The 27972-nt window shown below is 47.8% G+C and overlaps 10 protein-coding genes across 10 annotated transcripts; 4 read left to right on the top strand and 6 right to left on the bottom strand.

Moving 5' to 3' along the window:
* Positions 1-881: 881 nt before the first annotated feature.
* On the top strand, positions 882-2334 carry FOMMEDRAFT_21811 (uncharacterized protein; the record flags this gene model as incomplete). Its single annotated transcript, XM_007268657.1, has 5 exons — positions 882-908; positions 1148-1224; positions 1284-1762; positions 1850-1862; positions 1919-2334. Coding segments are annotated over 5 exons (771 nt in total), but the record flags the coding sequence as incomplete, so codon positions are not given.
* Positions 2335-3671: 1337 nt separating this feature from the next.
* Positions 3672-4405, bottom strand: FOMMEDRAFT_21810 (uncharacterized protein). Its single transcript, XM_007268656.1, has 3 exons — positions 4264-4405; positions 4051-4214; positions 3672-3995 (listed from the first exon to the last, which is right to left on the bottom strand). The coding sequence occupies exons 1-3, from the start codon at positions 4365-4367 to the stop codon at positions 3895-3897; spliced, it is 369 nt and encodes a 122-aa protein (XP_007268718.1). The 5' UTR covers positions 4368-4405; the 3' UTR covers positions 3672-3894.
* A 1446-nt stretch (positions 4406-5851) lies between these two features.
* FOMMEDRAFT_111261 (uncharacterized protein) lies at positions 5852-7893 on the bottom strand (the record flags this gene model as incomplete). The annotated part of the gene is made up of 3 exons (XM_007268655.1): positions 5852-7066; positions 7121-7683; positions 7741-7893. The coding sequence occupies 3 exons, from the start codon at positions 7891-7893 to the stop codon at positions 7024-7026; spliced, it is 759 nt and encodes a 252-aa protein (XP_007268717.1). The 3' UTR covers positions 5852-7023.
* Positions 7894-8656: 763 nt separating this feature from the next.
* Positions 8657-9853, bottom strand: FOMMEDRAFT_90177 (uncharacterized protein; the record flags this gene model as incomplete). The annotated part of the gene is made up of 7 exons (XM_007268654.1): positions 8657-8830; positions 8889-8959; positions 9012-9090; positions 9155-9340; positions 9403-9540; positions 9606-9711; positions 9783-9853. Coding segments are annotated over 7 exons (825 nt in total), but the record flags the coding sequence as incomplete, so codon positions are not given.
* A 726-nt stretch (positions 9854-10579) lies between these two features.
* Positions 10580-12455, bottom strand: FOMMEDRAFT_147956 (WD40 repeat-like protein; the record flags this gene model as incomplete). The annotated part of the gene is made up of 3 exons (XM_007268653.1): positions 10580-11453; positions 11519-11951; positions 12020-12455. 3 exons carry the CDS (start codon positions 12453-12455, stop codon positions 10817-10819), a joined length of 1506 nt encoding a protein of 501 aa, XP_007268715.1. The 3' UTR covers positions 10580-10816.
* A 183-nt stretch (positions 12456-12638) lies between these two features.
* FOMMEDRAFT_169558 (uncharacterized protein) lies at positions 12639-14677 on the bottom strand. The gene is made up of 5 exons (XM_007268652.1): positions 14646-14677; positions 14303-14581; positions 14145-14224; positions 14036-14067; positions 12639-13966 (listed from the first exon to the last, which is right to left on the bottom strand). Exons 2-5 carry the CDS (start codon positions 14377-14379, stop codon positions 12812-12814), a joined length of 1344 nt encoding a protein of 447 aa, XP_007268714.1. The 5' UTR covers positions 14380-14581; positions 14646-14677; the 3' UTR covers positions 12639-12811.
* Positions 14678-14855: 178 nt separating this feature from the next.
* On the top strand, positions 14856-15771 carry FOMMEDRAFT_88295 (EF-hand; the record flags this gene model as incomplete). Its single annotated transcript, XM_007268651.1, has 6 exons — positions 14856-14919; positions 14989-15013; positions 15069-15286; positions 15382-15515; positions 15591-15692; positions 15742-15771. The coding sequence occupies 6 exons, from the start codon at positions 14856-14858 to the stop codon at positions 15769-15771; spliced, it is 573 nt and encodes a 190-aa protein (XP_007268713.1).
* Positions 15772-16235: 464 nt separating this feature from the next.
* FOMMEDRAFT_169557 (uncharacterized protein) lies at positions 16236-17270 on the top strand. The gene is made up of 3 exons (XM_007268650.1): positions 16236-16699; positions 16787-16894; positions 16999-17270. The coding sequence occupies exons 1-3, from the start codon at positions 16326-16328 to the stop codon at positions 17177-17179; spliced, it is 663 nt and encodes a 220-aa protein (XP_007268712.1). The 5' UTR covers positions 16236-16325; the 3' UTR covers positions 17180-17270.
* Positions 17271-17441: 171 nt separating this feature from the next.
* Positions 17442-22013, top strand: FOMMEDRAFT_126353 (uncharacterized protein). Its single transcript, XM_007268649.1, has 19 exons — positions 17442-17549; positions 17628-17757; positions 17808-17930; positions 17993-18131; positions 18208-18365; positions 18423-18511; positions 18568-18682; positions 18738-19356; positions 19447-19642; positions 19701-19836; positions 19895-20026; positions 20089-20218; positions 20282-20534; positions 20604-20709; positions 20767-20867; positions 20924-20960; positions 21022-21530; positions 21601-21830; positions 21916-22013. The coding sequence occupies exons 1-19, from the start codon at positions 17523-17525 to the stop codon at positions 21920-21922; spliced, it is 3237 nt and encodes a 1078-aa protein (XP_007268711.1). The 5' UTR covers positions 17442-17522; the 3' UTR covers positions 21923-22013.
* Positions 22014-22464: 451 nt separating this feature from the next.
* Positions 22465-27658, bottom strand: FOMMEDRAFT_90275 (uncharacterized protein; the record flags this gene model as incomplete). Its single annotated transcript, XM_007268648.1, has 6 exons — positions 22465-22882; positions 22954-24418; positions 24470-26607; positions 26660-27230; positions 27281-27470; positions 27527-27658. 6 exons carry the CDS (start codon positions 27656-27658, stop codon positions 22465-22467), a joined length of 4914 nt encoding a protein of 1637 aa, XP_007268710.1.
* Between the last annotated feature and the right edge of the window lie 314 nt (positions 27659-27972).

The raw sequence follows: 27972 nt of genomic DNA, 5'->3' as shown, positions 1-27972 counted from the left end.
CACGTATCCTAAGTCATGTGCAAAACATATCCTAAATCTACTACGACTAACTTGAACATAAGTCTACCCCGACACGGAGACATAAACATCGCATTAACCGCCAGTGTTTCGCTTTTGGCCTTTTCCAGGATGGTTGGATCATTTGTCATACATGTATCATCGGGAAAAAGTCCATTTAAATATAATGAATTACAGTCCATTTAAAGTAGTAGAAACATTTTATATACATTATAATATGACTGTAAGGGTTAGAACACAATTATAATACTAAAATAAGGAATATTAATGTATATAGGGACTCTAAAAGTGTTATAAATGATTAAAATTCATTGAATACATTATGATAACCTTAAATTATAAGCTAAAGTATTATACTTAGATTATAATTTTGAAAATAGTCTTATATTTACATTGTAAAACAGATTGTGTTATCTGTATAAGGGTTTCAACTACTTATAATATTTATATTACTGTATTTAGGAGAATATATACATGCTAGAGTACTATTAGCTATATTATAAAGTAAATTTATACATTTATTTTACATCTAAATACAATAATTGATTTGTTTTACAGCTTTGCTACTATCACGAACATTGATTACATAATCGACTGCTGAAGATCGAGTGTTTATAATGACGCATTTGTCCTCGTCACTTCTTTATCTCATGCCTCCACCATCTCCTACAACTCTCTACCACCCGTTCAACGGTTAGTTGCTGCTCTTGTTCTCTCTAGCCCAGTCCTCTGCCTACAAGCGTCCCACCAGCGGGCACTCTGCCTGCTTCAACATAGGCAATAAACATCACGTACTCGTCTCTCCAATCTGCCACTGCGATGCCTGCGCTGAGCCTCAGATCCCGCGATGATGCCACTGAGCTGACTACACCGTCCTTCAACGTAAAGCGGTAAGCAGCCAGTCCACTTCATAATCGCCTGCACAATAGTTGCTCATCCCTCTCCTCCCAACTTCTTGTCTCCCTTCCATCCCTTCTGCTCCTCGTTCTGCTGCTTGCATTGCCTCTCTGTTATTGTCCTTCTTTCCTTACACTCACCTTCATTTTTCATCTGCATCCGCATTATTGACCAATGTCGAACGACTTCTTCAATAACTCCACACATTCGCATACTTCTTCCCGCTTTGCAGCACAAGCAACAATCTACGGGTATGCTTGCGACAATGTCTAGGTACAACCACTCCCATGGTACCCTGTCTTTGACGCTGTACGCGCTCTCCTTCCCCACCCACTGTTCCAAGCTTGACATGCCTTTACATTCCCCAGTGCTGTTCATGACACTGTTTCGAATATCGGAAGCAGTGGTCGACCACTCACCCCTCTGCTGAGTCTGTCCATACCCTCCACTTCACTTTCTCTCTTTGAGCCAGAACCTCCCAGAGATACACCTTTGCAGCTATCCATAATTACTCAGCCCACTGTACTTCTGATTGTGAGACGTAGTCAGAGCATGCAACGTGTGTGTACAAACACAGCTTTGCCTGTGGCCCAAATCAGCTCGTTCAACGCTCCGGATCTCAACCCCGGTGCACCACTCACACTTGCTTCACACTGTTGCAGTGTGTCCATCTCCTCAATCCACTTATCCACTCATGCCAATGCCAACACTCACACTTACACTTTCAGCCAGTCAATCTCACAACCTGTGTCACAAGCGCAACAGCAACCTCTACAACTTGTGCAATCTTACAACCCACATACATGCGTAATTCAACTCGTAGGGACGGAGCAACGACTAAAACGTAGTGACGAAGACTACATCAAATGATCCGAAAACGCATCCATCCTCTTTCGTCACGAATGCTGTTTGAAAAAGAACAAGGCGGAGGCAGCTCGTCATACACTGTAAGTACTGTAAGTGTCTCTTCATCAGCATCTACCACTGATTCTGACAACTACAGTGAATCCGACTCGCCCTCTGCTTATAGTTTGCTGTATGGCTGCCCTTCGGATATTCGTACACAACGTGCAGTGGCGTGCGCGAAGTGGAAATGGCGGACTTTGCTGATTTTGAGATGGGTGATGCAGAGTGATCGAAAGGACAGGGTCAACTGCAGACGTGGTCATAACTGTTGAGCTTCTCAATGCCCCCGCTTTCTGGTGGTCCGTCTGGATCTGGTCAAGGTATGGGCCTGGCAATCGACACCTGTAATGCACTCGTTCGCCGCTCGAGTCTGGTCCGATCCCAACCTCTGCCTACTCGTATTCGCATCACAGCAGACACGGACACTCTCACTCGCTCTCTGCACAAATCTTAACGCAGACTGCACTATGTATGTGTTTCGGGTTTATTTTCCTTAATTATTGTAGATAGTGATGTATCGTATAAATATTTTAATATAATTGATTTTATTAATTTAATAATGAATGGATGTAAAGGAAAATTATTATCAAGAAGAAATAATAACTATATATAGTCTGTAAAACATTAGAAACATATATTATCCTTTTGAAATACAGAAATCCTTATAATACCTTTCAAAAAAGGGAGGTCCGATATTATGCATTTTATATGTTTTAAAGGGGTATTATCCTTATGTACTTTTATTACATTCATAAACCTTATAGTACATTATACAATGTTATATGACTTTATCATAAATCGAGGTCTGATAATATGTAAATTACTTTTTTTACTTTTTTACTTTTTTCACACCATTATATTGTAATATAACCTTTTAGACTTTTTCCCGATGATACAGCCTTCAATTGTTTAGTTTTAGCATATCGACAGATACTCAGTTTATGGATGTTATGGGATAGGTTATGATATTGAGCTGTACTACTGTAAATGAAGAATTGAAAGCTTTTGAATTTAAGTTTCCGTGACAAACGAAATGGACCCAGGTTGCTTTCCGAAGTGCCTTTATTACTACATCACAGTTCGTCTTGCTGACGAGAAGGTTCGTGTTTATGCCATAATTCCGGATGTTGAAAATCTCCCCTAGCTTACTGAAGTGAACTATCCCCAATGACAAGAACTGCCCTTGGTTCCCCTCCATGTCCATCTGACCGCACGTTGATAAGTGCCCCAAGCGACGGAGTATATGACGAGATGTACTTGTCCAATGGATACACCGTGACGGTGTTGCCGTCTGTACACTTGAATAGACCAACGGCGTGGAAGGGAAAGCACAGATAGCACAGACGTAGGACACCACCAAATTCGCAATCCTTCCGCAATTCCAAGCTCTCTTAGTTTGTCAACGACTTTCGAGACAACTCTGTCCCTCCTCCCATCACTCGGCGAGTCGGCGGAGCACCTCATTATATTTGGATGAGTCACCTGTAAAACGCTACTCAGAGTGAGGAAAGGAACGAGCAGAACGACCTTCGGGGCAAAGTTCATTACTCGTGAGAGAAGATTAATGGCCTCATCAAGGCTCCCCGACCGTCCGCACTGTTCAGAGCGAGTATGTAGGGAATTTGTCAGAGATGTGGGGCGGCCGGGATGGCCTTTGTGACGACGTTCCAATGCAGCACGGTAAAGCTAACTTTAGCTTAAATATATCTAAAAATCTACTTCAGATGTCTGAAAAATACGACCAATATGCTGTATCCGTATAAGATATATACAGCTTGTAAACAGGCCGTACTACTTACTGTACTGTATATGCCTCAAGTTCTGAAAATACGCGTCGTATTATATAGGCCGTCTCTTTATATTGTCTGCATTTTACAGCCTGTAGCTGTGGTGACGAGCCACAATCCATCATAACTTATTGGCTGCGTAACAACAATCTGTGATGTACGTATGACAGTAGGATACTACAAGAATTACTGACTGCAATCTGGAACCAAGTCACAATCCGGAGCGAAAAGAGACACAAAAACAGGGATAACCGCTGAACATAAGATTAAGACCTTGCCTCATCTGCTAAAGACCCAGAATGTAGGTTTGGAGGCGGAACATCAAATCGGGACGATGTCCGTTGTCCGGTTGTCCGTATGCCTGTAGAAGGGCTCTGTATTGTGCCGCTTGAAAGAATTTGACCCATTGCTCAGCATGCAAAATGACAAATTTGATACTCACTTGTTAAATTAGCGAATTCGGCGGCAGTGTTCGGAAATGGTACATCTTCTGGCAACTGCTGTAGGCCTTGACGCGGTAAAGGAGCCAAATTCGGTCTCTCATTAATGTTTCCTCTCCAAAAAATTGCACGCTTATTCTGCTCTCGTGCCTGATACAGCCGGAATCTGATAGTTTGATTAGAAATGGAAGGCGGATGCAAACAGAATAGCTTACTCGTAGATAGCATTGACATCAGCCATCTCGTCGTGAGCTAGGCCGGCAAATTCTTGACTAAGATTGTTTGAGGCTTGACGAAGATTGTTTAGCGCGTTCGCCATATTTGCTGTTTGCTGGCTTATTTCTTCTACTCGGCCAAGCGGAATGAGCCGGTGTTGTTCCATATCCAGTGTTCAGTTTTAGCAAGGACGATGTGTAAAGATGCAACTCACAAAAGTCGTCGACAAAGTGCGTTTGGGTAGCTGACCACTAGGCCAGATTGAAACAGAATCTTGTTAAATTATGTGCAGCCACAATATATTACTTAATCCGAGACTGTAATTATGTAAGACGAGATGCCCCTAAGTGTGAAAGAAGCACGATATGCTTGAACTAAAAATAGTGTGCATGCCATGTAGTTTCTCTGATTGCATATATACTGCACCTTTGTGTATGGGTTCAACTATCACGAAGACTCTGTGAAAGTCGGGTTGGCAAACCTCACACATCACACCGTGTGTCCTGCTCGATGCTATCGCTGTAGAACTCTATATCTAACGGGACATGGACAACAGGTACGTCCTTGCGCCCGAGGGTGGGGAGAGAATGAGTGCATCGGATCAAAACTCGCAGTGGTTGATTACAATGACTGGACTCTCTGAAGCTGCTTGATCCAGTGACTTAGACGGCATAGCTGCAAGAAAGCTAAATAGACAGTGCATATGAGATTTCGATTTTGGCCCACTGAGTTTGCCATGTGGACTTTGAATTACAGCCACGCTTTTCAATAGGTTCAATTAAGTATATGTATAAATATATAAAAGAGATGTATAACTTGGACTTGTCTTTTGCTCCAGAGTGTGACAAACAACTACTTGCGAACTGCAAGACGTGAACAGGACAAACCAGTCGCAGATAGACAAATAATCACTCGCGAACCGCACCAATACGAGCCCAGAACATGTCCTCGCGCAGACGTACAATCTCCTTCCACGTACGCTCCTCCCAAGTTGCTTCACCAACAAAATTCTTCGATGGATCTTCCTCACTTGCTCTTTTCTCCTGTTTCCCATTAACTATGTTCTTCTTCTCGGGCGTTTCACGACGCGGACGATCTTGTGTAGCCTCCATGCGCCCGTCATCATGCTTGTCACCAAAGTCAGAAACCGATCCGTGTGATGTATGGTCTGCGCGACGTGGTGGGATGGGAGGACCTGAAGTGTCTACACTGACTCGAGTTTTGGTTGACTCCTCTACCTTCGGACCTTCAGTGACTGTATCTTTGTGTCCATTTCTATTTTGGTCCTCGGCGGGTGGGGCACTCGCTGGTGTACCATACCGAGAGTCTGGAAGAGGTATTGAACGAGGAGAACGCGGCGGTGGCGGAGAACTTAGGCGTTCCGGATGTGGTGAAGGTGGGCGAGGGGGAGGTGGCATGGAGTTTCGCGCTTTCGAGCGCGGTGAGTGGCCGGGAGAATGAGGCGTTGACGGACGGGCTGGAACGTCTGTCGCAGTATCTGACTTTTCCTCTGCTGCGGAAGAGAAAGATGGTGGTAAAGAACCGATCTCTTCAACGGGCGTGCTAAACTCCTCCCCTGCCATGCTTGGAATCGAGGACGCCTGGCTATTTGCATGGGCTAGCTGACTCGTGCCTAGCGTCGGTCGAGGGCCAGGACTCTTCGACCTTGAGCGGGGTCCCGGTGTCTGGCCGTTTATAGGTGGGTCGGACTTCGTTACATTTAGCGTAAGAGGACCTTTGTTCGCCTCCTCGGATGAATTATCATTGTTCTCTTCTTCCTTCTTGGCCGTGTCTTCTCCGGCCTTTTCATTGCTCGTGTCCTCGTTCACCGTCGTGCGCCGCCCAAGACTACGACGTGGCAAAGGAGGCGGAACCGTCACCCGGGGTTGCCTTTGTCTGTCCTGTACCATTCTTCAGTGCATCGATAGACTCTTCCTTCTCCTTGTTGTCCGGAGCAGGCGAAGAAGGCTGGTTCTGATTGGGAGTAGAACCTCGCAAAGCACCGCTCGCCATACCCCACAGCGCACCCACGCTACTGGTCACCTTTGATCGACGATGAGGAGGAAGAGGCGGTGCAGCCTCCTTTTGCGGAGGAGTGGGTCCAGCCAAAGTCGGTGTACTGGAATTGTTGGCGACGCTGTTTACAGAATAGACACTAGCGGAAGATAGCGACAGAGGCGCATGGTGTGCTGGTTCTTCCTCCCAAACACGGTCAACAACGCCAGCGCGGATGAATGCCCACAGAGAGCATGTCGTCCTAAGGCGTGCCAAGCACCATCCGGGATTACAGAGCGGATAACTTGTTGGTCGCTGTGTCTGGCTGTGTTGAGATTGGCCATAGCTGGAGGGGGTATGCTGAGCAGTTTGCGTTTGCGACAGGCGGAAGACATAAACTGCCATTGGGCTCGCATGCGTCGGGGTGGAGGGAGTAGATGCATATCGTGGCGGAGTCAATGGAGGGGAAGGAGCAGCGCTGGACAAGGGATTTTTGAAAAGCGTTGAGGACCAGATATTTGAAGAGATGTTTTGGGTCAAGGAGAGTGAAGAAAGTGGATGAGCCGGTGGGGTGGCTTTCCACCGTCAGCGGACTTCGGTGGAAATATGTGCATCCCACACAATGCACAAGAGACGCGCGATTGAGAGTCAGCAATCATTGATTGTATGCCCGATGTGGACTCAGTTAGAAAACCATTGATGGACATAAGTTCAATGGTGAGCTGCTCGCTGTGGATAGAGGAAAGCACTGAGCGACGTGAGAGCTAATTCAGCGACGGCGCGAAATGTAGTCGAACAGTCGGGTCTCTGCGGACGTACTTCAGCATATACACTTCATTTTGATAAAACGTAGTAACTCACGAATCCTCCGTTTGTATCCGTGCAAGGAAAGGTAATGGCAACAACGTTGATATATGCGGAGGGTTTACAGTCGAATACCGAATAGACCGTAAATGGACAATGAATTGCACAAACTCCTGATAAGGAGCATGCAAGGAAAGAAGTTTGACAGACGTCGCCGCGAGGATTGGCGTACGCTCAACAAACTTTCCCTTTTCCATAAGGGTCCTGAGTCTCGATATCTCGTCAGAAGTCCGGTCCTTCTCTTCGCGCAGAGTTTGCATCTGGGATTGCATAACAGCAACGGCTTCTTCCGCGCTCTTGAGTGCCATCTCCGCCTCCATGATCTTACACTCACTCATAGAGCGTTCAAAGCGTGCTTCCGCAACCATGGTATTCGCTTGGTCAAAGAGACTCGCACTCAGATCATCGAGTTCTTGTTCGATATTTTGTCGGGCGGATTCTGCCTGGCCACGAGCGGCAGCTTCCGCAGTTGCACGTTCCATGAGACGGGTAAGCTCAAAGGTGACGTGTGCCTTCTCAACATAAAGCCCGGTATTCAGGGCAGCGAGATGTTGAGCACGCTCGATTTCAAGACTGGATATTTTGAGAGAAGCAGCACGTGCACCAGATGAAGCGACATCGAGGTCAGAGACGCGATCGTATGATTTGACGAGTTTCCGATTTAGCTGGGAAACTTGAGTGATGAGGTCGGTAACCTGTGCTCGGAGGCTTGCAATGACCCGCGCCTGCGCATCGTCTTTGTCCGTATCACGTTCGCGGGGTTCTGACATGACCTTTTCGTGGAGAGTTGGAGAACTGCTGCCTATGGTACTCGCCGCGGTTACTGGTGTTGGCACTGGTGGGGCCTAACATCTCTTGATAATGCTGTGATATGAAAAGAATATTAATACGGCATCGAAAACGCAACTTCAAAGAAATATTCGTTGAGTATGATCATACTAACATCACATGTGAGTGACAATGCGGTGACACCGATAGAGTACTGAAGAGCTGCGTCCACCTGGAAGGCCACAGAAGACACAGGTATCGCTTTGAGGTCCCTCAAGTTCTAGTACGGTGCCATTTCCAGCCATAGTTATCAAGTTAACGTTGCAGGTCAGTATCAAGTGAGCAGGATGATTCCAACGTTAAAGTTTGATACGTGCACAAATTAGGCAACTAACATCACTCGCTTCTGTAGAAACTAACCTTACATAATAGAAAGTATGTGAAATTATATAGAATATTTTATTCTCCCATGCATAAAAGACAAACAACGTTCCTCGATCAGATTGCCAAAACTACATCCTTCGCAAGCTCGACTCCCAGACCCTCAATCGCTCGTAGAAGCACCTCCCCCCAGTACGAAATTTCCAAGATATTCGTTTGCTATATTCAGGAAAAGAAACAAATGAGTATTTTCTCTCAATCAGCATACCTTTTAAGACCAAGGGAAAAAATGAAAATGACTCACAGATATGGGGACTACACCTAATTTAGAACTGAACACTAATATCTGCGATGCGTCGTCCTCACTGATTTCCCTTGACTCAGCTAAGATGAAGCGGTTTTAGTAAAATATAGAGTGAAGTTAACAAATATGCTGAACTCACATTCCGGAGGAATACCAGGATCTTTCACGGAATGTTCGGGATGCGAGAAGCATGCGTATCGATGACTATCGAGAAGTGAGGTACAGTCTTTCAAAGGATACCAGGAATATTCTTCCTAAATAAATGCAATGTAAGCTTTCTCTCATAACTTTACCAAAGGCATGTGAACGTACTGGATCTAGTAAGAACGATGGCGAATACTCGCCCTTGTACCTCATCTTCTGACACGAGTGAATATAATAACCTGTGCGAATCTGTATGGGTCGCAAGCTTGTTCCAGTGTACTGTCTACTTACCCATGTAAAGATATTTTACATCTTTCGCTCCGCATTCATACATTTCTCTTGCAAGTGCTGCCTCTCGCAGAGCACTGACCTGCCATTAATTCGAGATCAGCGATTAGCATAATTTCCTGATAGACATTGGGTCGACGAATCACCTTACCGAGAGAGAACTTTTCCCATTTGTTATTGTACATCAAATATACGCTGGAGATGCATGAGGGTAGGATATCAAGGACGCCTATGGCGATAAGCTCCCCATCCAAGCGGTAGAGTTGGTGATATGAGCCGTAAGTCTTGGGTAGATGGTCCGGAGGGTCCCTTTCATATGCGATCGGAGAAGCCTGTTCGGTAAGCAACGGTGAAGTGAGTAGAAGACATAATCGGAAACAAATATAATGATGACCTGAAGAGGCGAGTCGACAAGAAACCGCCTAAAACCGGACGGCCTGTGTTCCTTATACTCTTCTTTGTGTATGTTTCGCTGATAGTGACGATATAACTCGAACTTCTCGTCTGTATACGATGCAGGTTCTAGTGTAATCTATTGTAATCGTAATAAGTGTATGATGCATTCTTATGCCGATTGGAATACACTTTGGAGCTTACCTCAAATTTATGTTTGGGAGCAGAGTCTGGTCTAGTGAATGCATGTTCAGAGGAGTGGATAGTATCTACGAGGGAGAATGGCGGTGGTTTCTTCGATGATTTGCCTCTACGGAAATGAATAGATCAACTTGATTAGAACGCATATATCGTGCGTTTAATAATATTAATAACTTTGACAGACTATCAGTCATTTCAACATCCACATCTTCCGTATCACCAACGCCTTCTAGCACGTATCGGTTCCATCTACATAAACAACCTTCAGGAACTCCGAATAGTGACACTAAAGATCAAAAGAAGAGACCGCACCGATACACAACCTTCCGCTGCTTCTTCGTCGGCGTAAACTTCAATGCATCTAATCTATCCCACCACCATCAGTATTGCCCAATTATTTCCCTCTACAACTTCCCGCACGTTATCTCAGAAAGAAGAGAACTCACTTGATAGTATATTGCGGGCAACACGTCCTCCGCATATCAGGCTTATAACAGTAATCCCCGGATCGCCGCCATCCTCGATCTATCATCTTTTGGTAATGCTGTACCGTTTCATTAAATTAAATCAAGGTGGGAATCAAAAGCAAAATCTCGAGAATAAGAAGCATGATAAGGGAACGGTACTTACGCCACAAGTAAGCGACAACGCAGTGACGCCGATGGAATGGGAGGACCAAGAGGAACTACGTTGGCCTGGCGGACCGCAGTACCCGCAGGTATGACTTTGAGAGCCTTCGAGTTCTAGGAAGGTGGTTTTTTCGGCCATGCTTAGCGGACAAGCGTTGAATCTGAGTTAGAGTGTATGCATCCATTCTCGTTGGTATTGAATTGGCACGTGATTTCTAAAATATGTGGTGAAAATAAATTCAAATTGAACATCTAGCATTTACTTATATTCAAGGTCGTAGTCTGATACTGAGTAGGAGCGTCTACTAGCTTACAACGTCTATAGTCATGGAAAGTGGAGGACTAGCAAGTAAGAATACTAGTACGTGCACCAAGGTCAAATAATGAAAATAAGAGTGGGACATGACGTGTAGTGCGAGTTGCGAGTCTACTACAAATACAGATGCGTAAAAATGGGATGGATGGACAAAGCATCGTAGAAAGCGGGCGATGATGTGACGTGATGCAAAATAGAATAAAAAGAAGTAACAGCAGGATAGGATACTGTACCACGATGAGTTTAATGATTACGCGATTAACATCTACTCATCCCCAGCCATCCCACCTCCCAAATCGTCTAAACTCCTGCAGCGTACACTCCCGCCCAGCCTTCTCCTTATCTTTCTCATCCCCTTCTCTCTCCTTCCCCTTGCCTTTTGCAGTTCGTGCAGTAGCCGCATTGCGACCCGTAACAATAGAAGATCCACCTGACGATCGCCGCTCACGATGCGACGGCATATGTGAGACTCCAGCACCAGATAATGAGGGAGTACGAGCGATAGTAGCGCTACCTGCCCCAGTAGCAGACGTATTGGCAGAAGGTGAAGAAGGTAATGCGATGCGATACCATCCACCAGAGTACGTTAGTGCAATCATTTGATACTCTGGTGGTGGTGGTGGTGCGGCTTCGGGCTGTCTCCCTTTCCCTTTGTCCTCTCCCTTTCTCGGCGCGGGAGTAGTGATGGTAGATGGTAGCGTGGATTCGGGAGGAGGAACTTGGACCCACGCGACTGTACATCGCTCATCTTGGACATCTGCGAGCCGCCCGCTACTCGTCCCCGCGGAGAGTGCGATATGTGTTTTTTGTGATGGTATTCGGTACTGTGCATAGGACCACTCGGAGTCGAAGTAACGCGGGAGGGAGATGAACGGAGTTAGAGGAGAAAAGGCTGATTGTCGATTTCTGTATGAATTAAGTAATTAGATGGGATTTATAAATTACTGTAAGTAAGGGAATGAAACACGCACAAAGACGAAGAACCGGTTGCTAGCGAGAATACATGCACAGTACCCTTATCACTCCAACAACATACCTCTTGCTCGTCTGGTCGGAAAGCTACACCGTAGATCTCGGCTTTATCACTCCCTCGTCGTAACTCACGTACGAGTTTACCGGTATGCGCATCCCAAATTCGCAAGAGCGTGCCCTGTGACGAAGTCGTTGCAAGCAAGCGGCCAGACGGGAGTACGGTCAGGGTACTAAGCGCAGTAGAGTGAGCCACTATGATTGAAGCCGGATGCTTGACCGGTTTAGGCGGAGGTCGAGGAGGCGAAGCGGGGGTGTTCGGCGTTGGTGCAGGTGGTCGGCATGGTGGAAGATGGATTAGTTGTACATGTCCAGTTTGTCGCCCCGCAATAGCGAGCAGCGTCGCGTGTGCTGCGGTAGCAATTGCCACTAAGCCTGCGCAGTCTCAATAGTTAATACATCGACAAGCTCGTAGAGTACGTTAAGTTAATTAATTCACGCACCCCGTTGATTATCGCACGTATCCCATTCATGTACGCGTCGAATCTCCTCACCAATTTCAAACGCAACTACCCGACGCCGAAGCGCAACGATGAGCCACCCTCTCCTAACCGCAAGCCCCCTCACGCGCTCCCGAAACTCGAGCTCTGCAACAGCGCGCGCGCGCGCATCGTCCCACACCACAATCTTATTCGGCGGATACAGCGGACTCGCACCACCTCCGACAAGGAATAATAACGAAGACGTATGCATCGGTAGAACTATCGCAAGTGATCCGCCAGTAAATTCGCGCACGCGTAGGAGTTGTAAAGGCCAAGTACGATAGACGGCGAAGCCCGAGGGTGTCGCGACGGTAAAGATAGATGCCGAGGCATCGAAGTGGGCATCAAGGACCTCGACGGGTGTGGTGGAGGATATGGCATGGCGGGCGAGGTGCATTGCAGCACTGGCCGTCACGGTAAGGGAAAGCACGCCTTATAAGTTAAGCAGTCGATAAGGAGCTCAGATGGGTAGATGATGTAATATCGCGTGAAACCTGATGCATATATTTTCTATTCATATTCATGGCCAGCTCACAGTATCATAATAAGCAATAACATAAAACACAGTTTATTCCAACCGAGATGAATACAATACACAGAGTAAGGAATGCATTGGCATAGTACAATGTGTGGAAAGCATGACGATTGTTCCAGACAAATACACCTTGACACTTTCGTAAACCCACAAAACAGAAATTGTTCATTTCCCCTCAATTATCCCTCGGATCACCAAACATATAGTCATTTGACCCTTCATCCACTGTGCGTATTTATCGCCTTACGACCAGTTGTCCAAGCCTGTGGAGGGCGCAGATCAACGCTTGCAAGCTGGCGACGGGCCGCACGGAATTCCTGTTCCTCGACGCGATTCTGTTCAAGTAACGCGGCACGTATTTCGGCCTGACGCTGTAGCTCTGCTTCACTCTCATCCGAGAGATAATCGGTGAATCCACCATCGGAAGTAACCGTGCTCGTATCATTGCTTGAGCTACGCGACGCGCTATCTGAGCCAGAGTCCGAAGAAGACGACAGATTCAAGGTCTTCAATCCTTTCTCGAGACCAGTATTCTCCGACTTCTCTTTCTCCGCCGACAGCTTTGGCGAATCGCGGTCAAGAGGCTTGCTCGTGGCCTTCGGTGTTGCTGTGACACGATTCGTCGCGACTGCAAGGGGTACCGCTGTAGTGCTTGTGGAACCACGTCTCTTCGACGGTGCCTGCTCGCGCTCTGGTGTTCCAGCAGAGAAGTCCACAGATGCAAGACTCGTGCGTGTGGTAGTACTGTGTTGCTGCTGCTGTTGTTCTCCTTCAACATTGAGCTTCCGCATACTCGTGGGAGGTGTAGTGCGGAAACCCTCAACACGCTTCAACGGTTTCTGCGCATCCGGGCCACCGCGACGCAGAGAATTTGGGTTCGATGGGAGGGAACCCGTGGGCGAGACGGCATTGGCCGCGGGAGAAGTACCAGGCTGCGCTCCACCGGCAAGACGCGCTTGCTTCATCTGCGGACTATTGCCGCTGCCGGTCCCGGATACGGGAGTGCGTATCTTCTGGGGCGGCGAACGCACAGACCCGTTGGGAGAGCTATTCGCACGCGAGAGACTCTTACGTTCGCCACCCAGAGCCCTAGATGCGTCCTTTGTGCTTGCGGTGGCAGCGGCGATAGCGTTTAGATTACTCGGGCTGGTCGGCGAGGTTGCAGATGACCCATAGGAGGGCACTTTCACAGCATCAAGAAGTTGTTTGATATCAGGCGGAATTGGCGTGCGGTGGATATTATGTACTGCGAGCCAGTCTGCGGGAGGAATACGTTCAAATTCGGATGACTGGGGAGGACGGCAGCAGCCTGGCCAGCCTGGGTTGTGCATGCCTGACTTGTTCGGCGGTGGAGACGGTATTGCCGTGGCCCACTAGTAATTTGAGATATATCAGATGAAGCACCAAAGGATCGATAAGCAAACAAGCAAGCCAGTGCATACCTTGCAATATCCGCAGCCTTTGAATGTTGAGACTGTATGAGTGCATTGAGCATGTTAGTATAGCAAAAGTGAGTGGCTCAGGAAACGGGTGCCTTGAGCTTGAACGAACCTTCAGCATTGGAAATAAAGACGACGTCGTGCCGTGGGTGATTTACACGATTTCGACATATCTCGCGCTTGTGTGGGCACCTGGAGTGCGGGGAAGTTGAGAATAGGAGCTGGGCGGTGCATATATGCAGTTGCGGTTTAGTCTGAGAGAGAACGTACCTGGCCGTATGACGAAAGTGCTTGCACATTGGGCATGTCGTCGTATAAAGGTCGGGCGAGTTATCTGCGATGCACATTGCGAACGAGCGACCGGGGCAGCTGGGAGACGAGCCCGGGGGGATGGTGTTGTGCTGGCAGGGGCAGCCGGGGCGGTACAGGCGAAGTGCAGTGAACTAAATGGACACAAGTGACAGGGGTCGAGTGTATGTGCCGTGCGGAGGACGGAAAGTGGCAGCAGCACGCGGATTCCACGCAGCGACGAGATGGCTCGCGCGGGCGCTGGGATTGCAAGAGTATGAGGGATGCATTTCGTAGGGAACAGAGGCAGAGAAGGAGCGGTCACCTTTATGCAGCTATTATAGCAGTTGAAACACGACCCACAACACGAGGCATTCTGCAATCCGGCCTCGCTGCACAGTACACATATGGCATATGGTGTACTCGGCATGTCCCGCGCAGACGCATACACAGCAATAATACCAAGCATCACTCTCGCACCATCCTCCACCTCTCTCCTTCTCCTCTTCCTCCATCTTCTTTTCGTTCCGCAGCCATGGGGAAATCTCAGAGCAAATTGTCGCCAGAGCAGCTCCAGGATCTTACAAAAAACACTTACTGTACGCCGTGGTTCCGCTTTCGTTCATTCTTTGTTCACTTCACCAGTCACTGACCATTATCTCGTACAGTCGACAAGAAGGAGCTGCAACAATGGTTAGGCGCCTGTCTGCTCTCCAGCACTTATCACACAACTCATCCCTGTCCACAGGTACAAAGGCTTCCTTAAAGATTGTCCCTCAGGTCAACTCGACAAGGAGGAGTTTGGCAAGATCTATAAGCAGTTCTTCCCCTTCGGCGACCCCGGCGAGTTCGCTGACTACGTCTTCAACGTCTTTGACGAGAATAAGAACGGCACCATCGACTTCAAGGAGTTCATCTGCGCTCTCTCGGTTACCTCGCGGGGGCGGCTCGACGAGAAACTCAAATGTCAGCAGCAGCTTCCGTCGTTATTCCCAACTGCGCCGCGTTTTGTGCCTCAATGCTGTGCAAAGTGCGCATATACTGAGATTTCTCTCGCTTAGGGGCATTCCAATTATACGATATCAACGGCGATGGGCAGATTTCGTACGACGAAATGCTACAAATCGTTCGGTCCATATACAAGATGACTGGTCAAATGGTCAAACTACCCTCTGATGAAGATACTCCCGAGAAGGTACGTGCGCCACCTTCTTGTCTAATTTCTATTCTCGTGTTCATAAGTGGTTGTCGCTGATTGGATGCCACATAGCGAGTCGACAAGATTTTCCGAAACATGGACCGGGATAAAGACGCGAAGCTAACATATGACGAATTCGTCGAGGGCAGTAAGCAGGATCCTACAATAGTACAGGTATGCTTCCTTTCTTCGTTTCTCGTGGAGCATCGCTGATTCTCCGCAGGCGCTATCATTGTACGACGGGCTAGTGTAGTGCCCACTCGTCAGAGTGGGTCCGGCTCTGTATCTCACTGCTGTTCGTCTACACAGTAAGCCTTGCAGATTATTCGTGCTATCCTGCTGTTTTGCTTTCGTTCCTGTCCTTTGTTATACCAAACAGTCCCGTCTTGCCTAGGCCCTCTAAGGGACCACTTCTTCTACTCCTCGTCTCGTATCATCAGACACGGCTGTGGCTACCAAAGGAGTAGCTAATAATATTCATTTCTCATGCTGGACAAGAATTAGACATGATGCTCTATTGGCCTGGTTAAGTGGTAAAACTATATATGTATATGGTGGATGCTGTTCGAATTCTGGTGTACGATAGAATAACCAACTGCAAATTATAGTAGTTTCAGTGACGCAATTCGGCCGGCAAGATAATGCACGCAGATCGGCGCTGTATCTATAATCTAATCATGAGTACGGCACGGTGTATGCGTGCGTGGATGTGTAAGCCAGACTATACCTGCGCTTGGGCAGCGACGTCCGTGCTGTTCGATACTCTACAACTAACTGGACTGGGCACGTATACCTACCCATATTCACATGCTCGTCGAATTCTCAAGCTCAAATCGTACTCGTTCCGGATCCAAATCGACTATAAAACCTTTAGTCGGCCTCCTAGCGTTCTCAGTACTCCTCGGCACAGCATGCGCGCTTCCACCATACATTCTCCTTCGACGTCGGCTCGTACGACTTGAAGCTGAGTTGAGTAAACTAAATGCGTCAGCAATAGGGACGGGGCTGGTGCGTGCCCGGACTGCTGAGGTGTTACGCGAGGTGAAGGCACTTTCAGTGCAAGTTGATGCGGTGAAGGCACAGGTAGATAGGATGGGTGGGGATGTGAAGGATATGAGGAGTATTGGGTTGAAGGAGAGGACTAGGTTGGCTGGTGTTGAGACGAGGTTTGATAGTTTGAGGTTAGTTTCCGTTTCAATCGATGCACTCGGGGTTGCAGTGATACCTTGTTATTGACTACTTGATTCCTTGGTGAAATATAATTGCAGCGAGCAGCTAAAGTTATACGAACAACGAGTCCTCGCTGCGTTAGCTGCGGAACAAAAGAGAAACAGCAAGACGGACGAGGAGATTAACGGGCTTCGAAAGACAGCAGAGTGCGTCTCCCTCCCTCCCTTTCCATCCCCATCCCCATCCCATTTCCATATACTTAAGATTTATCTTCCTTCTATTGGTAAAATGGTATTATAATTTTATACAGCAAGAACGCGAACAACTTAAGTAAAGTAGCAGTCTCACTCGCCGACATCGCAGATTTCATCGACAGATCTGAAATCGAGCAGGGCGTGTTACCGGAGCAAGGGAAGGAGAGCAGCAAACACGTGAATGCGTTGAGGGATTCGGCGTTGCGTGTTTTGGAGAGCATGCATAAGGCGAATTGACATTTATGTGGATCTTGTGGATTGGAGGTTGTACATAATATGATATCAATTTCTGTGGTTGTAGCATAAATATTACAATAAATATGTATTTCTTAGCATCTCTCTCAGTGCTCAGTATTGCCTATTGGTGGCTGTGCGAATAAAGTCATTGAACTCGAGACGCGTTGTTACGCGGATAGGGAGGCGCACATTTGACACTCGACAATTGACGATAACCATGGTGCTATCCTCGTTCGGTGCTCCGGGAGGCCAGAACTTCAATAATGGCGGTAACATTGACAATACCAACGGCGGTCCTGCTCCAGGGGCTCTCGATTCACTCACTCTCGGCCAGTTGAAACAGATGGTCACGTCCGCGCCGAAGCCCAAGGTATGGCTAATCCTTTCATGGCTTCCTGAGTAATACTTACTGACTTTGCGATTTTGGGACGTGAATTCGAATATGTAGGAGCAATTATATGACTTTAAGTATGAAGATGAAGATACGGTGATGAGCGAGATTGATGAGTTCTTTTCGTACGTCGAGGCACCGCAGTTTGGAGAGAACTTGAAGGCTTGGGAAGGTTCTTTTCCTGGAGGTACGTCTACTACTCTACTCACACGTCATGTAACTTACGATACATTAAAGAGTGGACGAAGAGTCCGTTTGAGAAGCGGAAGAAGCACGTTGATCTGTTATTGGAGAGTCTTGAACATAAGGACGCGGTAATCAGGTTCACGAATGCGAGAAGGTTGTTCTATGTTGTTCAAGGTTCGCTCGTTTCTTATTCGCTAATATGGAGATTGACGAACGATGAATGGTCTCTCGATCAGGGACCTTCGCTGAGACGAGTTCTCCTGAGCATCAACTGCATTGGGTCATTGAGAACTGCAAGACCGTCTGTGTCGCAAATGGTATCAGCGTCGTTGTGGAAGCTATCAAGATCGCAAACTCGAAGCACGATCTTCTTAGGTATATCTCTCTATTGCACTGCTTATTCCATTTGCATGCAGTTCATTTAAATTGATGTGTTTGTTCGTCATTTCAGTTCGCTAAGCGACGGAGACTGTTACCGATTCAACATCAGCCCTCAGGATAGGCAAGACTGTATTGAAGAAGTAAACACCGAGCTATCTGTTTACTTTGGTATACTGTACTTCTTGATTGAGGTACTGAAAGATAGCGATGAGTTTGCCGAGGAGTTGAGTAAGTTTGTCTCCTTAATATTCGGATGTGTCGCATGCTGATACGCGATCTTGATAGTGAGCCTGGATCCTCCTCTACCTGTTTATCTATTCAGTGTCGTCGCCTCGCTGCGGGATAAAAGCTTTAAAGGGTATCCCGTGAAGAAAGTTTGTACGAATTTTCATGCTGCTGGATCCACTTGACTAATTAGCACAAACGAAAGTTATTACTTCTCCTGTGGAAGACTCTTCTCGCGTGTTGTGGTGGCTCGAGGGATCTTGCTCGCGTCAAGAAGTTATCTCGCGAAGTGGTCGGACTTCCTGATGAGAAGGATGAACGTATGCGATCTGTCTCTGGCAATTTTGCGTTGGATGCTGACGTTTGTGACGACAGCGGTTCCGATCAAATCCTCACCCTTCGACTTGCAAATTTTTCGTCAAGAGACATCCGTCAAATACCCTACTTTCTCCGCCACATCCGAACCGAGCGCTTCATCCTCATCCCGCTTTTCAGACGTCAGCAGCGTTCGTTTAGCGGACGTTAGGAGATCCAACTTGCATAACATCTCACCGATCAAGCTTGCAGAAGCGTTCTCGCCAATCCCGGTCCGACACCACTATCATCACGGGGATGAGCCTGATTTTCAGCAATCGGGTCATTCGCAACAGGGAAGCCAAGGCTCTTCATCAGCGTTTTCAGGGAACCCAGCATACAATACGAATCCTCAACCTATGACGCCTATGCCTACCCCACCTCCATCACCTAAACCGAAGAAACAACAATACCAGACGGATCAGAATAGACCGTTCCTGTTTCCGTTCTCTCGAAGTCAAGTGAGAGGTTCACGGGGCAATCGTCTGGTACCGGATGCCATCGACGAGGCGGACCGTTTGTATAACAAGCATATGCACATTAGTGTGTCACTTATGCAGATGTGGCAAACTCGCGAAGATTGTATGATTGAGGAAAGCGGGTTACATCGATTGTCGGGGATTGAGAGCACGTTCAAGACGTTTGACTCTGTATTGAGTCTCAACGCGCATCCTGTGGATGGGAGTTCCGGCGCGAATTCTGCGTTTACAGCCGGCACCGATAAGAAGAGTACGAATGATGCCGACGACACCGCTGAGGAGCTTCCTGATATCGCTCTGTTGAACTCGAAGATTGCAGAGGTGGAAGCGGCGATAAAGCAAACTGAGAAAAGCTCCGGAGGTGGACGAGCTCAAGTGAAGAAATTGAAAGAGCTGCGGCAAATGAGGGAGGATCTCCTTCGGTTGAAACGCGCGGAACAGATTTACGTGAGTGTTCCTTCCTCTATATATGCGATATAATACAAACTATGAGTCTTTTGTTTAGAGCGCTGTTCTACCCCATCTATCTGGATGGGTGTTAGTGTTGCTGAAGATGCTATTAGCGACTGTCTCTGCTGGCAATCCCGGTCAGCCGCCACCTTCCGCTACGTCGAATGCATTCCCTCCTGGCGTTGGAAGTCGTAAGAACGAATTTTGTATTGCGTCCTGTGAAGTTCTGTGCTGAGATCTCCAATGTAGCAGCCGAACAGCAACAGCCGCCTCCGTTTCCTGCAACTGCGGATGAAATTGACCTGCTACGCCACCGTGAGATCATGTCAAAAGCTGTCTCCGCGATCCTACTTTTAACATTGAGATGGTTCAAGTCATCGCGTAAGTCTCTTCCACATCCTTAACTGCTACAGTCAACTAACCGGCTCCGCGAAATCTTAAAGATGCGATGAAATTCCATTACCTTGGACAATTACTATTGGAGTCGAATTGCCTCCTACTCATCCTTAAGATGTTTACCCTGCAGGAGGTCTCTAATACAGTTGTCTCCAAAGCGGAGATACCTGAAAGCAAGTACGTCACCTTCAGTTCCTTCCTGCTACGACTGTATTCTGACTTCCTGGGTTGGCGACTCAGCTTCTTCCAGTATTGCCTCAGGTATTCGAAGAATCCACAGGCACAACGGCCCGAGGATAATCTGGTTGGTCCTCCAAGACAGTCAACAACTCGCTCAGGTGTCAAGGGAAGTAAGGGTGACGAAGAGATTGAGCTCATCACTGAATTCTCGTGGCGGAATTTCTTCTCGAGTATCAACTTCGTACGAATCATGCAGAAGCTGTCCAAACATAGATCGCATAGGATCTGGTTACTTGTGCAGTACAAGAGCTCGGTAAGTACCATGTTATCGCTTTGGGTTAGGAAGTAAGTGCATCCTAATTTTAATATTTTCTGAAAATAGGCGGTATTGAAACGAATAACGAAGGTTTCGCACCCGATGCTGCAACTTTATGTCTTGAAGTTGATTAAGAGTCAAGTTCCGTACTGTGGGCGTAAATGGCGACAATGTAAGTCTACGTTTATTCTCATGTTCATAGACAGCATTCTGAGAAAGGCTTTGATAGCCAACATGAAATGTATCACTACGATTTATTTGAATTGCCGTCCTGATCTCAGGGATGAGTGGTTGACGGGTACGGAAGTCGACGATGCACAGGATGCTTTGGTACGCTCCGCCATTTCTCAAAAATTCGACGACCCTTATGCGCATTTCTCTCATAGGCACAAGAGCAAGCGTTACGCAAGCTTGTCAAATTCTGTGAGTCGTGGTTCTTCTAGGGTGCCCGATATCTAGAACCAGAACATTTACTTTACTGTAGATAACAACAAGCGGTACGGCGCAGCCAGCGCCCACGCAATGGCGACTCGCGACAGCCACCGCAGATCATCCAGCCTCTCAGTGCCCTTAGGCGACTTACACGCCGGTCCAGAACTATCAGCCATGGCTCGACCAGTCGGTACACCCAACGTAGTCGAAGCAGATGTCTTCCCACCCGCCCGCGCTCAAGCACCCGACCCATCGATTTTCTTACCATACACCACGGAAGACATCGCGTTCGAAGAAGAGTACGAAGAGTATTTATCGGATTTAGGTATGACGGATGATTATTCGACTTCGTCGTCGATGGGGACGGGTGCTTCTGAGGGTGGTGGAGTGTTGTTTGGTGGTACGTCGGCGTGGCATAGGTTACCGCATATGGGTCCGGAGATCGCGGATGGGATTTCGGATAGTGAGAGTATTGCGTCTATTGGAGAGTTGGGAGACGAGGCGAAGTTTGATCCTGGGATGGACTCGGATCGGGATGATGAGAATAGGAATAACTGGGAGGTAAGTAGGACGCGCACTCATTCTTATTGGGAGATACATATCAGTACTGAATGTCTCGTCTGGACTTTAGCATATGAGCCCAAAGACGATGGCTGCTCTACCAAAGTCGCCCGTAGGGCACCGACGCTCAAGCTCCGGATCGAGTTTACGACCCGTCCTTCCCTTCGGACTGGACGACGCCAGTGCAGTCGAACTGGAGAACGAAGAAGACGAGGATCAAGAAATGGGTCCTATGCCCCGAGACCAGAATGGTCCTTTCGGTCAAGGTGGAGGAGTGGATGAAGTCGAATATGCTTATGGGTACGTCTCTCGCTTTTCTTGTTTCCGCATTATTATTATTATTTCAACATACACATGTACTTACTGATTTACGCTTGTTCAATAGGTTGTAATCCTCAAGCGAAAGCGCGCAAAGAATCTATATTTTACGTACTACGCTCGACATTGTCTGTCTAGTAGACAATATCATGTCTTGAAAACGAAATGAAAAGAGAACATTTGTATATATACATACAAAAAGTCCGTTAATAAAATTAGTTCAAGAGAACGTAAATATCATCATGCATGCATGTGTTAGAATCTCAGAAGAGCCGTAAGAAAGACAGGCCTCGAGAAGAAAATGAACAGAAGAGAGTTAGTGAACGTAGATTATAATATGCAATGCTTTCATGGCAGATCGGAACAAGACAAGCTAAGCTAATAAAAAAGAAAGGAGGAAAGAAAGATCGTAGCGTTGCGAAGGGAGATACAATGAGGCGTGTGATGTAAAATGCAGAATTTCGAATATATCTGTATGCGAGTGTCCTATGAGAGAGGTGACAATGACGGGCGAGAGCAACATGCAAGCAGACAAGGAAACAACAACAGCAAATAATAACAGGAAACAACGCAGAAATAAAGGTCAAGCATATGACTCAACTCAGAAAACGAAGCTCTATGGTCTCCAAGCGATCTTAGCAGAAGAAGTAGAAGACATACGCCGTTTAGGTCGTAAAGATGCAGCAGCACCAGACAAAGAAATACCAGTGATACCACTCGTCGATAAATCGTTCGAGAAACCAATTGAAGCTAAGGAGATTTCTGACGCTTCTGGGTCAGCGCGGCGAATAAATTGGATAGGCGTTAGTGGAGAACTAATAGGTGAGCCGGACTTTTGTGTACCGTCTGGCGTTGAGAATGCGAATGAAGGAAGGTTTCGTGTGATGGAGTCGGGTGAACCAGAGGAGTTCGCATCTTCGGCGTTCCGTAGACTTGCTGCGCTGATCCATTTTTCCTTCTTCGATGATGAGCCCGGACGAGGTGGAGTTTCTGGGAGCATGCGGAAGAGATCTGAGAAGTGATCTTTGATAAACCTTGAAAAATTGTATGTTTTAGTATAATGCTCACTGCGTAAGAGTGAAAAGTAAATGGATTTACTACTCACTTGGAAAGCTCTGTCCAGCCACCGCCAACCCGAACCATGACAGTCTGCGATCTTAATATTCGACAAAAGCAAAGCTTAGGCTCGTTCCCACCAATCCAATACTTCCCGCTCTTATCCTTCCACGTATCAGTGACAGCCTCAACATTAATATCCACAGGTAGGTTGTTAATAACATCTCCCAAAGCCATGTCCAGCTTGTTCTTCGGGTTGGCTACATATTTCTGCCTGGGTTTCCGTGGAGTCCTCTCGGGTGTTGAGGCTCTCGGGAAAGAGCTAAAGGACTGTCTGGGTGCTCTGGACCAAGTTCCCCGGCTACTTGTCGTTGACATCGCTGGAGTCGTTGGCCGCGATATCTCCGAAAGGGTCGAAGACATGCGCCTCCTGGTAGTGACAGGCGCGGGTATTCTACTGCCAGAAGGAATCCTACTAACCGAAGCGATCGAAGACGTATTAGAAGAGACGCTTGATGTCCTCTGCCTTGAAGCGAAGGTTGAGTTGAATAGAGAGAAGCTTGGACGAGAGGTTGCGGTAGGCGTGGTCTGCTTCATTGGACCTGAAACTGAACGCGCGCTGCCAATTTTTGGAACAGGTAAACCTGGCCTCGATGAATGTTGTTGAGATGGCTTGACTGATCCTGATCCAGCAGAGGATGCAGAAGTTGCCCTCCTCCCTTTCAAGGTTGAAGGGGCCAACAGTCCGTCTCGTCCACTAATGGATAGATTGGAATATCTGCTTCGCTTGCCATCCGATGCATTCCCACTTCTCGATGACGCAACGCTGTTCCTCCCGGAACTGTTGTACGGCGTAACACTTCCAGCACGAGACGCAAGACCGTTGATCTTCTCTTGTGCCATCTCCATAAGTTCTTCCCAAGTTTGCTTCAAACGACTATGCTCCGCTATTGCCCTAGGGTCGTCCGCAACTGGCGCGAAATGCTCGGTCATGTCGCTAAATACACCCTTAGCATGAGACATCTTCGCAGACAGACGTTCTTCAGGTGTTTCGTAGACGTCCAACTCAGGTGAATCCACGTCGGTACCATCAATAGGCTTTGGGCAGTTCGGATAACTGTCAATGAAGTCCAAGAAGGTACTAAAGGTGGTATCACAGAGCACTACAGAAGCTTGCATTCGTGAAAGTTGTTTAACTCGGCTTAGGAGCTCGCGGGATGCCTCTATTTCCAAGCGCAGAGAGCGAAGTTCAGTGTCCGCGGTGGAGTTCTCGGCTGACGTAGGAAGTTTGCCAGCTTCCATCTCCAGAGATTGAAAATCCGCAGCCATACCTTCCGCTATTTCAGGAGGTGGTAAGTTCGCGCTAGACGAACGACGGTGCGAAGCACCCGACGGTCGGACAACGCTATTAAGACCAATAGACTTCAGCTGCTTTCTTAATGAACGGATGAGAGCCAGAAGTTCAGCTGTCTCCTTGTCCATTTGCCGTGAAGGGCTGCCGTGTCCGAACACGTCTGCGAACCCAATGATGAGATAAAATTTCTAGTAAAACAATTAATACTGACCATCTTCAATAGAGAAACCTGGGTGTCGCATATCGCGTTTCGGGGTGCTTTCATCAACCAGCGAGAAGCTAGCCTCTTCCTCGAACCTCTCTTGTACCCTTCTTGCAGCCTCCCGCTCCTCTTCTTCGCGACGTTGAGCCTCCTTCCTAAGTTCTTCTTCAGCAGCCTCCTTCTCCAGCCTAGCTATCTCAGCGATCCTCACGTGCTCAGCTTGCTCAGCCCGGACGACGCTAGCCTTCAGTAATTCAAGCCTATCGAAGATGCGCTCTGAGTGTGAAACTATGTCGTCTAGTGTGCGAAGGCGAGAGCTCAGCACGTCTCGTGTGTTATGCTCCTCCTGTACACTAGGAACGCCTTCCATGCTGGAAACATCGTTACGCAGCGCGGCAATCGAACTACGCAAGCGTGCAGCCTCGGCATTGTCGATACTCTCGAGGGATTCCTTCAGTGCTGCAAGTGCGGAAAGCCCATCCTCAGTGCCATCCAAGGGTGCGTCCGCGAGTTCCTCAAGGTCTCGCGCATGCTGTTCCAACTGTTCATTGAGCGAACGAATATCCTTCTGAACGAGCAATGCACGCTTGTTCATGTCGCGCGCAGCACGATAAAACGCACTAAACGATCGTTTCTGCTGTAGCGACTTGACCCCGCCAGTTAATCGCATGGCATATGCGTTTGTATCGTTGCGCACGCTCCGATCGACGGTCGAAGGATCGAATGGCAATCGAGCAACGAACGTGGCGCGGGACCTGCTTGAGTGGTTTGCTTCTGTTGAGGACGATGAATGTCGGGAGATCAATGGTACACGAGTTGGTAGGGAGTCAACAAGGCTATTCACGTCTGTCTGCACTGAGTCTACGTTGCGCGAAAGGGCTTGCCCCTTGGCGTTAATTTGTTCATCTTCGTTCTCAGCGGGGGCAGATAATAGCTGTTCAGAGCCAGACTCAACGCTGCGTAGCATGGACTCGTAGTGATCATCGTACTGGATCTTCGAATCCTCGATGCGACCCTCTAATGTGTGCACCTCCTCGCGAATAGTCTCCATAGCATATGTCTGGCCTCGGACATCCGCCAAAAGTCTGTTCATGCTCTGCAAATCGAATATACTTCTTTCTATCGAGATCTGCCGAGCATAAATAAAGTCATGAAGCGGAGCCGGAATCTCGTTTCCAAGGGCTATGAAAGGCTCGATAACGTCTTTCTCAAGGCGCTCCTTGGCTGAAACGATCCGCTCGTTGATCAATTCAGGTGTCGCAGAAGCAGCAGGAAGTTCGGACTTTGGACTCTCGGGAGTAGGCGGGGCCGATTCACCGCCTACTTGTTGTTTCCATCGATTGTGTAAAAGTGCCTCCGTGATATCAGGAGTGATGTTATCCAAGGACTTAGTCACTCCATCCATTGCAGACCAGACACGCCGAACCTCTCGCAGCCGACTAGCACTTCTCGACACGTCGTTTCTGACTCTCGCCATATTGTGGATCCGGCTCTCCAGGTCTTCGATGTCTTTAACAAAGGCATGCTTATATTCACCATCGATGCCGGGTCTGTCCAAGCGGAGAGATGACATCCGAGCTCGCTTGACTAACTTCGAAGCTGCCTCCTCTAGCTCCGCTGATCGAGAAGATAGAGATGGTAATACAGCGAGGAAGGTAGAAAACTGCACAGGCTCAACGCAAGAATTTTGAGTAAGATCTGGCGGTAACCCATTGCTATCATCTGAGTCAACACCATTTTGTAAGCGCTCCGTAATCGTCCTGGATTCCTCTCCTAATTCTAATATTGCCTTCCGCAACTTTTCAGCTTCTTCGAGAGTATCACATGCCGTTCTGTATGAGCTAATGCTCTGGTTGACTTTTGAAAGGGAGGATTGAGCTCTGTCGAGCTCACTCGTCAAAGTGCTAACAAGCTCGACGTTGAAAGAAACTTGATCTGGGAAGAGAGGATGCTTGGGCATGGGCAGAGCAGACGGCAATGTCTGATCCATGCGAGACTGGAGCCTCTTCTTGATAGCTTCGATACGACCAGTAAACGAGACCTCGTTTCCACGGGAAGGATGTCGAGTTAAAGCCTCCTTGACTTCGTTCGAGAGCGTCTCCAGCGCTGCGAGGTCTTTCCGGGTTTCAACGTAAACTTCGTCAGCTCTATGTACCACATTAGCTTACAATTATATTTGACAATGTATAGCAACCTTACTTTCTCCATTGCATGTTAACTGTCATAAGGAACTTCCCGACTGCAGCCAAGTCTTTCTCGCATTTCTCCTCGACCCGATCCTGCTCGTCCAACATTGGCTCAGGAACTGGTTTCCGGCTGTCGTCAATAAGCTTATCCAAAGCTTTCCCGGACCTTAGCACTGGACCATGACGTAGGGATGAAATCTTGCTTGAATGTTGAACGACCTCTCGCGATATTTCCTCGGCCAGTTTGAACCTTGCACTGCGAGAGAATGGATCGGGTTGCTCATTGGGCGGAGCGGTCGAAGATGAGCCAGATGTATCGGAAACAAGCACATCCTTGCTGACATAGATATCAGCCTTCCATCGTGCCCGATTGTTGAGAAATGATTGAATTTGTGAGATGAGGTCGACTCGTGTTGAATATGCTAATGCACGTTGCTCTTCCCAATTTAGTCGTGAACCAAATAAATCTAATTGCTCAGATCGATCTCGAAGAAGATGTAGCAGTTTGTCCAGAGCAAAAAGCGTAGTTAGGGTAATTTCAATGAGGTCCGTGTCTTCGGGTGATAAATTTCTTTGAGTTGCAGCTACAGTCCGTTAAGCAATATACTAGAGTTCGTGAATACAAATGACAAACCTCTTGTCACTGCCTTTAGTTTCTTGAGATCTCCTGTGTCTAGTATTTCCGTCTCCTTGTCGATTCTGTCATGTTCAGCAATCCACTCGTCGAGTTGGGCACGTGTTGGCAACGTGGTAATTTGGTCATAAGTCTTCTCAAGCTCTTGTACGCCAGCAAATATGTCGATGGGAGGGAGACTCTCTAGGTACTAGAAGGGGATGGGAATGAGCAGCGGTACGAAATGAAAGCTATTTAGAGACATACCTTTATCTTGTCCTCTATCCATTCTCTATGCCGAACGAAAGCCTGAAGCTCGACCACTTCGTGAGATTCCAAAGTCTGTTCAGTCACCTCCTCGTTTGCAGGGACATCAGAGGTACTGTACTTCCGCGCCATTTCCCTTAGTCGCTCGAGCTTGCTTGCTGTTTCTGAGAGGGTCTGGGACTCCTCCGGACAGGGAGGCTGGGCGGACTCGGGAGAGGCCATGGTAACCTGTGCTTTTGAGGGAGTTGGCGCGGGCGCGTTCTGACAGATCACGATATGACGTGCATTCCCAGCCGAACGAAATGCAGGGCGGCTGCCACCGGCAGTTGCAGAGCGAAATGGAGGCTGGAGCCGGGACAGAGAGAGAGTGAACGAGAGAAGCTCAACTCAAGAAGTCATGTTGAAGGACGTGATGACCGCACGCCTGACCGTGGAAATTCCGTAAA

The sequence above is a fragment of the Fomitiporia mediterranea genome (assembly GCF_000271605.1).
Source record: "Fomitiporia mediterranea MF3/22 unplaced genomic scaffold FOMMEscaffold_8, whole genome shotgun sequence".
Taxonomy (NCBI): Eukaryota; Fungi; Basidiomycota; class Agaricomycetes; order Hymenochaetales; family Hymenochaetaceae; genus Fomitiporia; species Fomitiporia mediterranea.
The sequence above is the reverse complement of the archived record's forward strand: the minus strand, read 5'-3'. Positions and strand labels throughout refer to the sequence as shown.

What these genes read in the sequence shown, in the direction of transcription:
- FOMMEDRAFT_21810 (XM_007268656.1), bottom strand. Translation starts at nt 4,367, where the DNA reads ATGGCGAACGCGCTAAACAATCTTCGTCAAGCCTCAAACAATCTTAGT. An exon ending in GATGTCAATGCTATCTACGA is followed by an intron (nt 4,215 to 4,263) that starts GTAAGCTATTCT and finishes TCAAACTATCAG; the next exon opens with ATTCCGGCTGTATCAGGCAC. An exon ending in CGAATTCGCTAATTTAACAA is followed by an intron (nt 3,996 to 4,050) that starts GTGAGTATCAAA and finishes AATTCTTTCAAG; the next exon opens with CGGCACAATACAGAGCCCTT.
- FOMMEDRAFT_169558 (XM_007268652.1), bottom strand. Translation starts at nt 14,379, where the DNA reads ATGTGCATCGCAGATAACTCGCCCGACCTTTATACGACGACATGCCCA. An exon ending in CACTTTCGTCATACGGCCAG is followed by an intron (nt 14,225 to 14,302) that starts GTACGTTCTCTC and finishes CCCGCACTCCAG; the next exon opens with GTGCCCACACAAGCGCGAGA. An exon ending in AAGGCTGCGGATATTGCAAG is followed by an intron (nt 13,967 to 14,035) that starts GTATGCACTGGC and finishes TCAAATTACTAG; the next exon opens with TGGGCCACGGCAATACCGTC.
- FOMMEDRAFT_169557 (XM_007268650.1), top strand. Translation starts at nt 16,326, where the DNA reads ATGCTCGTCGAATTCTCAAGCTCAAATCGTACTCGTTCCGGATCCAAA. An exon ending in ACGAGGTTTGATAGTTTGAG is followed by an intron (nt 16,700 to 16,786) that starts GTTAGTTTCCGT and finishes ATATAATTGCAG; the next exon opens with CGAGCAGCTAAAGTTATACG. An exon ending in GGGCTTCGAAAGACAGCAGA is followed by an intron (nt 16,895 to 16,998) that starts GTGCGTCTCCCT and finishes AATTTTATACAG; the next exon opens with CAAGAACGCGAACAACTTAA.
- FOMMEDRAFT_126353 (XM_007268649.1), top strand. Translation starts at nt 17,523, where the DNA reads ATGGTCACGTCCGCGCCGAAGCCCAAG. An exon ending in AACGCGCGGAACAGATTTAC is followed by an intron (nt 19,643 to 19,700) that starts GTGAGTGTTCCT and finishes TCTTTTGTTTAG; the next exon opens with AGCGCTGTTCTACCCCATCT. An exon ending in GCGGAGATACCTGAAAGCAA is followed by an intron (nt 20,219 to 20,281) that starts GTACGTCACCTT and finishes TTGGCGACTCAG; the next exon opens with CTTCTTCCAGTATTGCCTCA.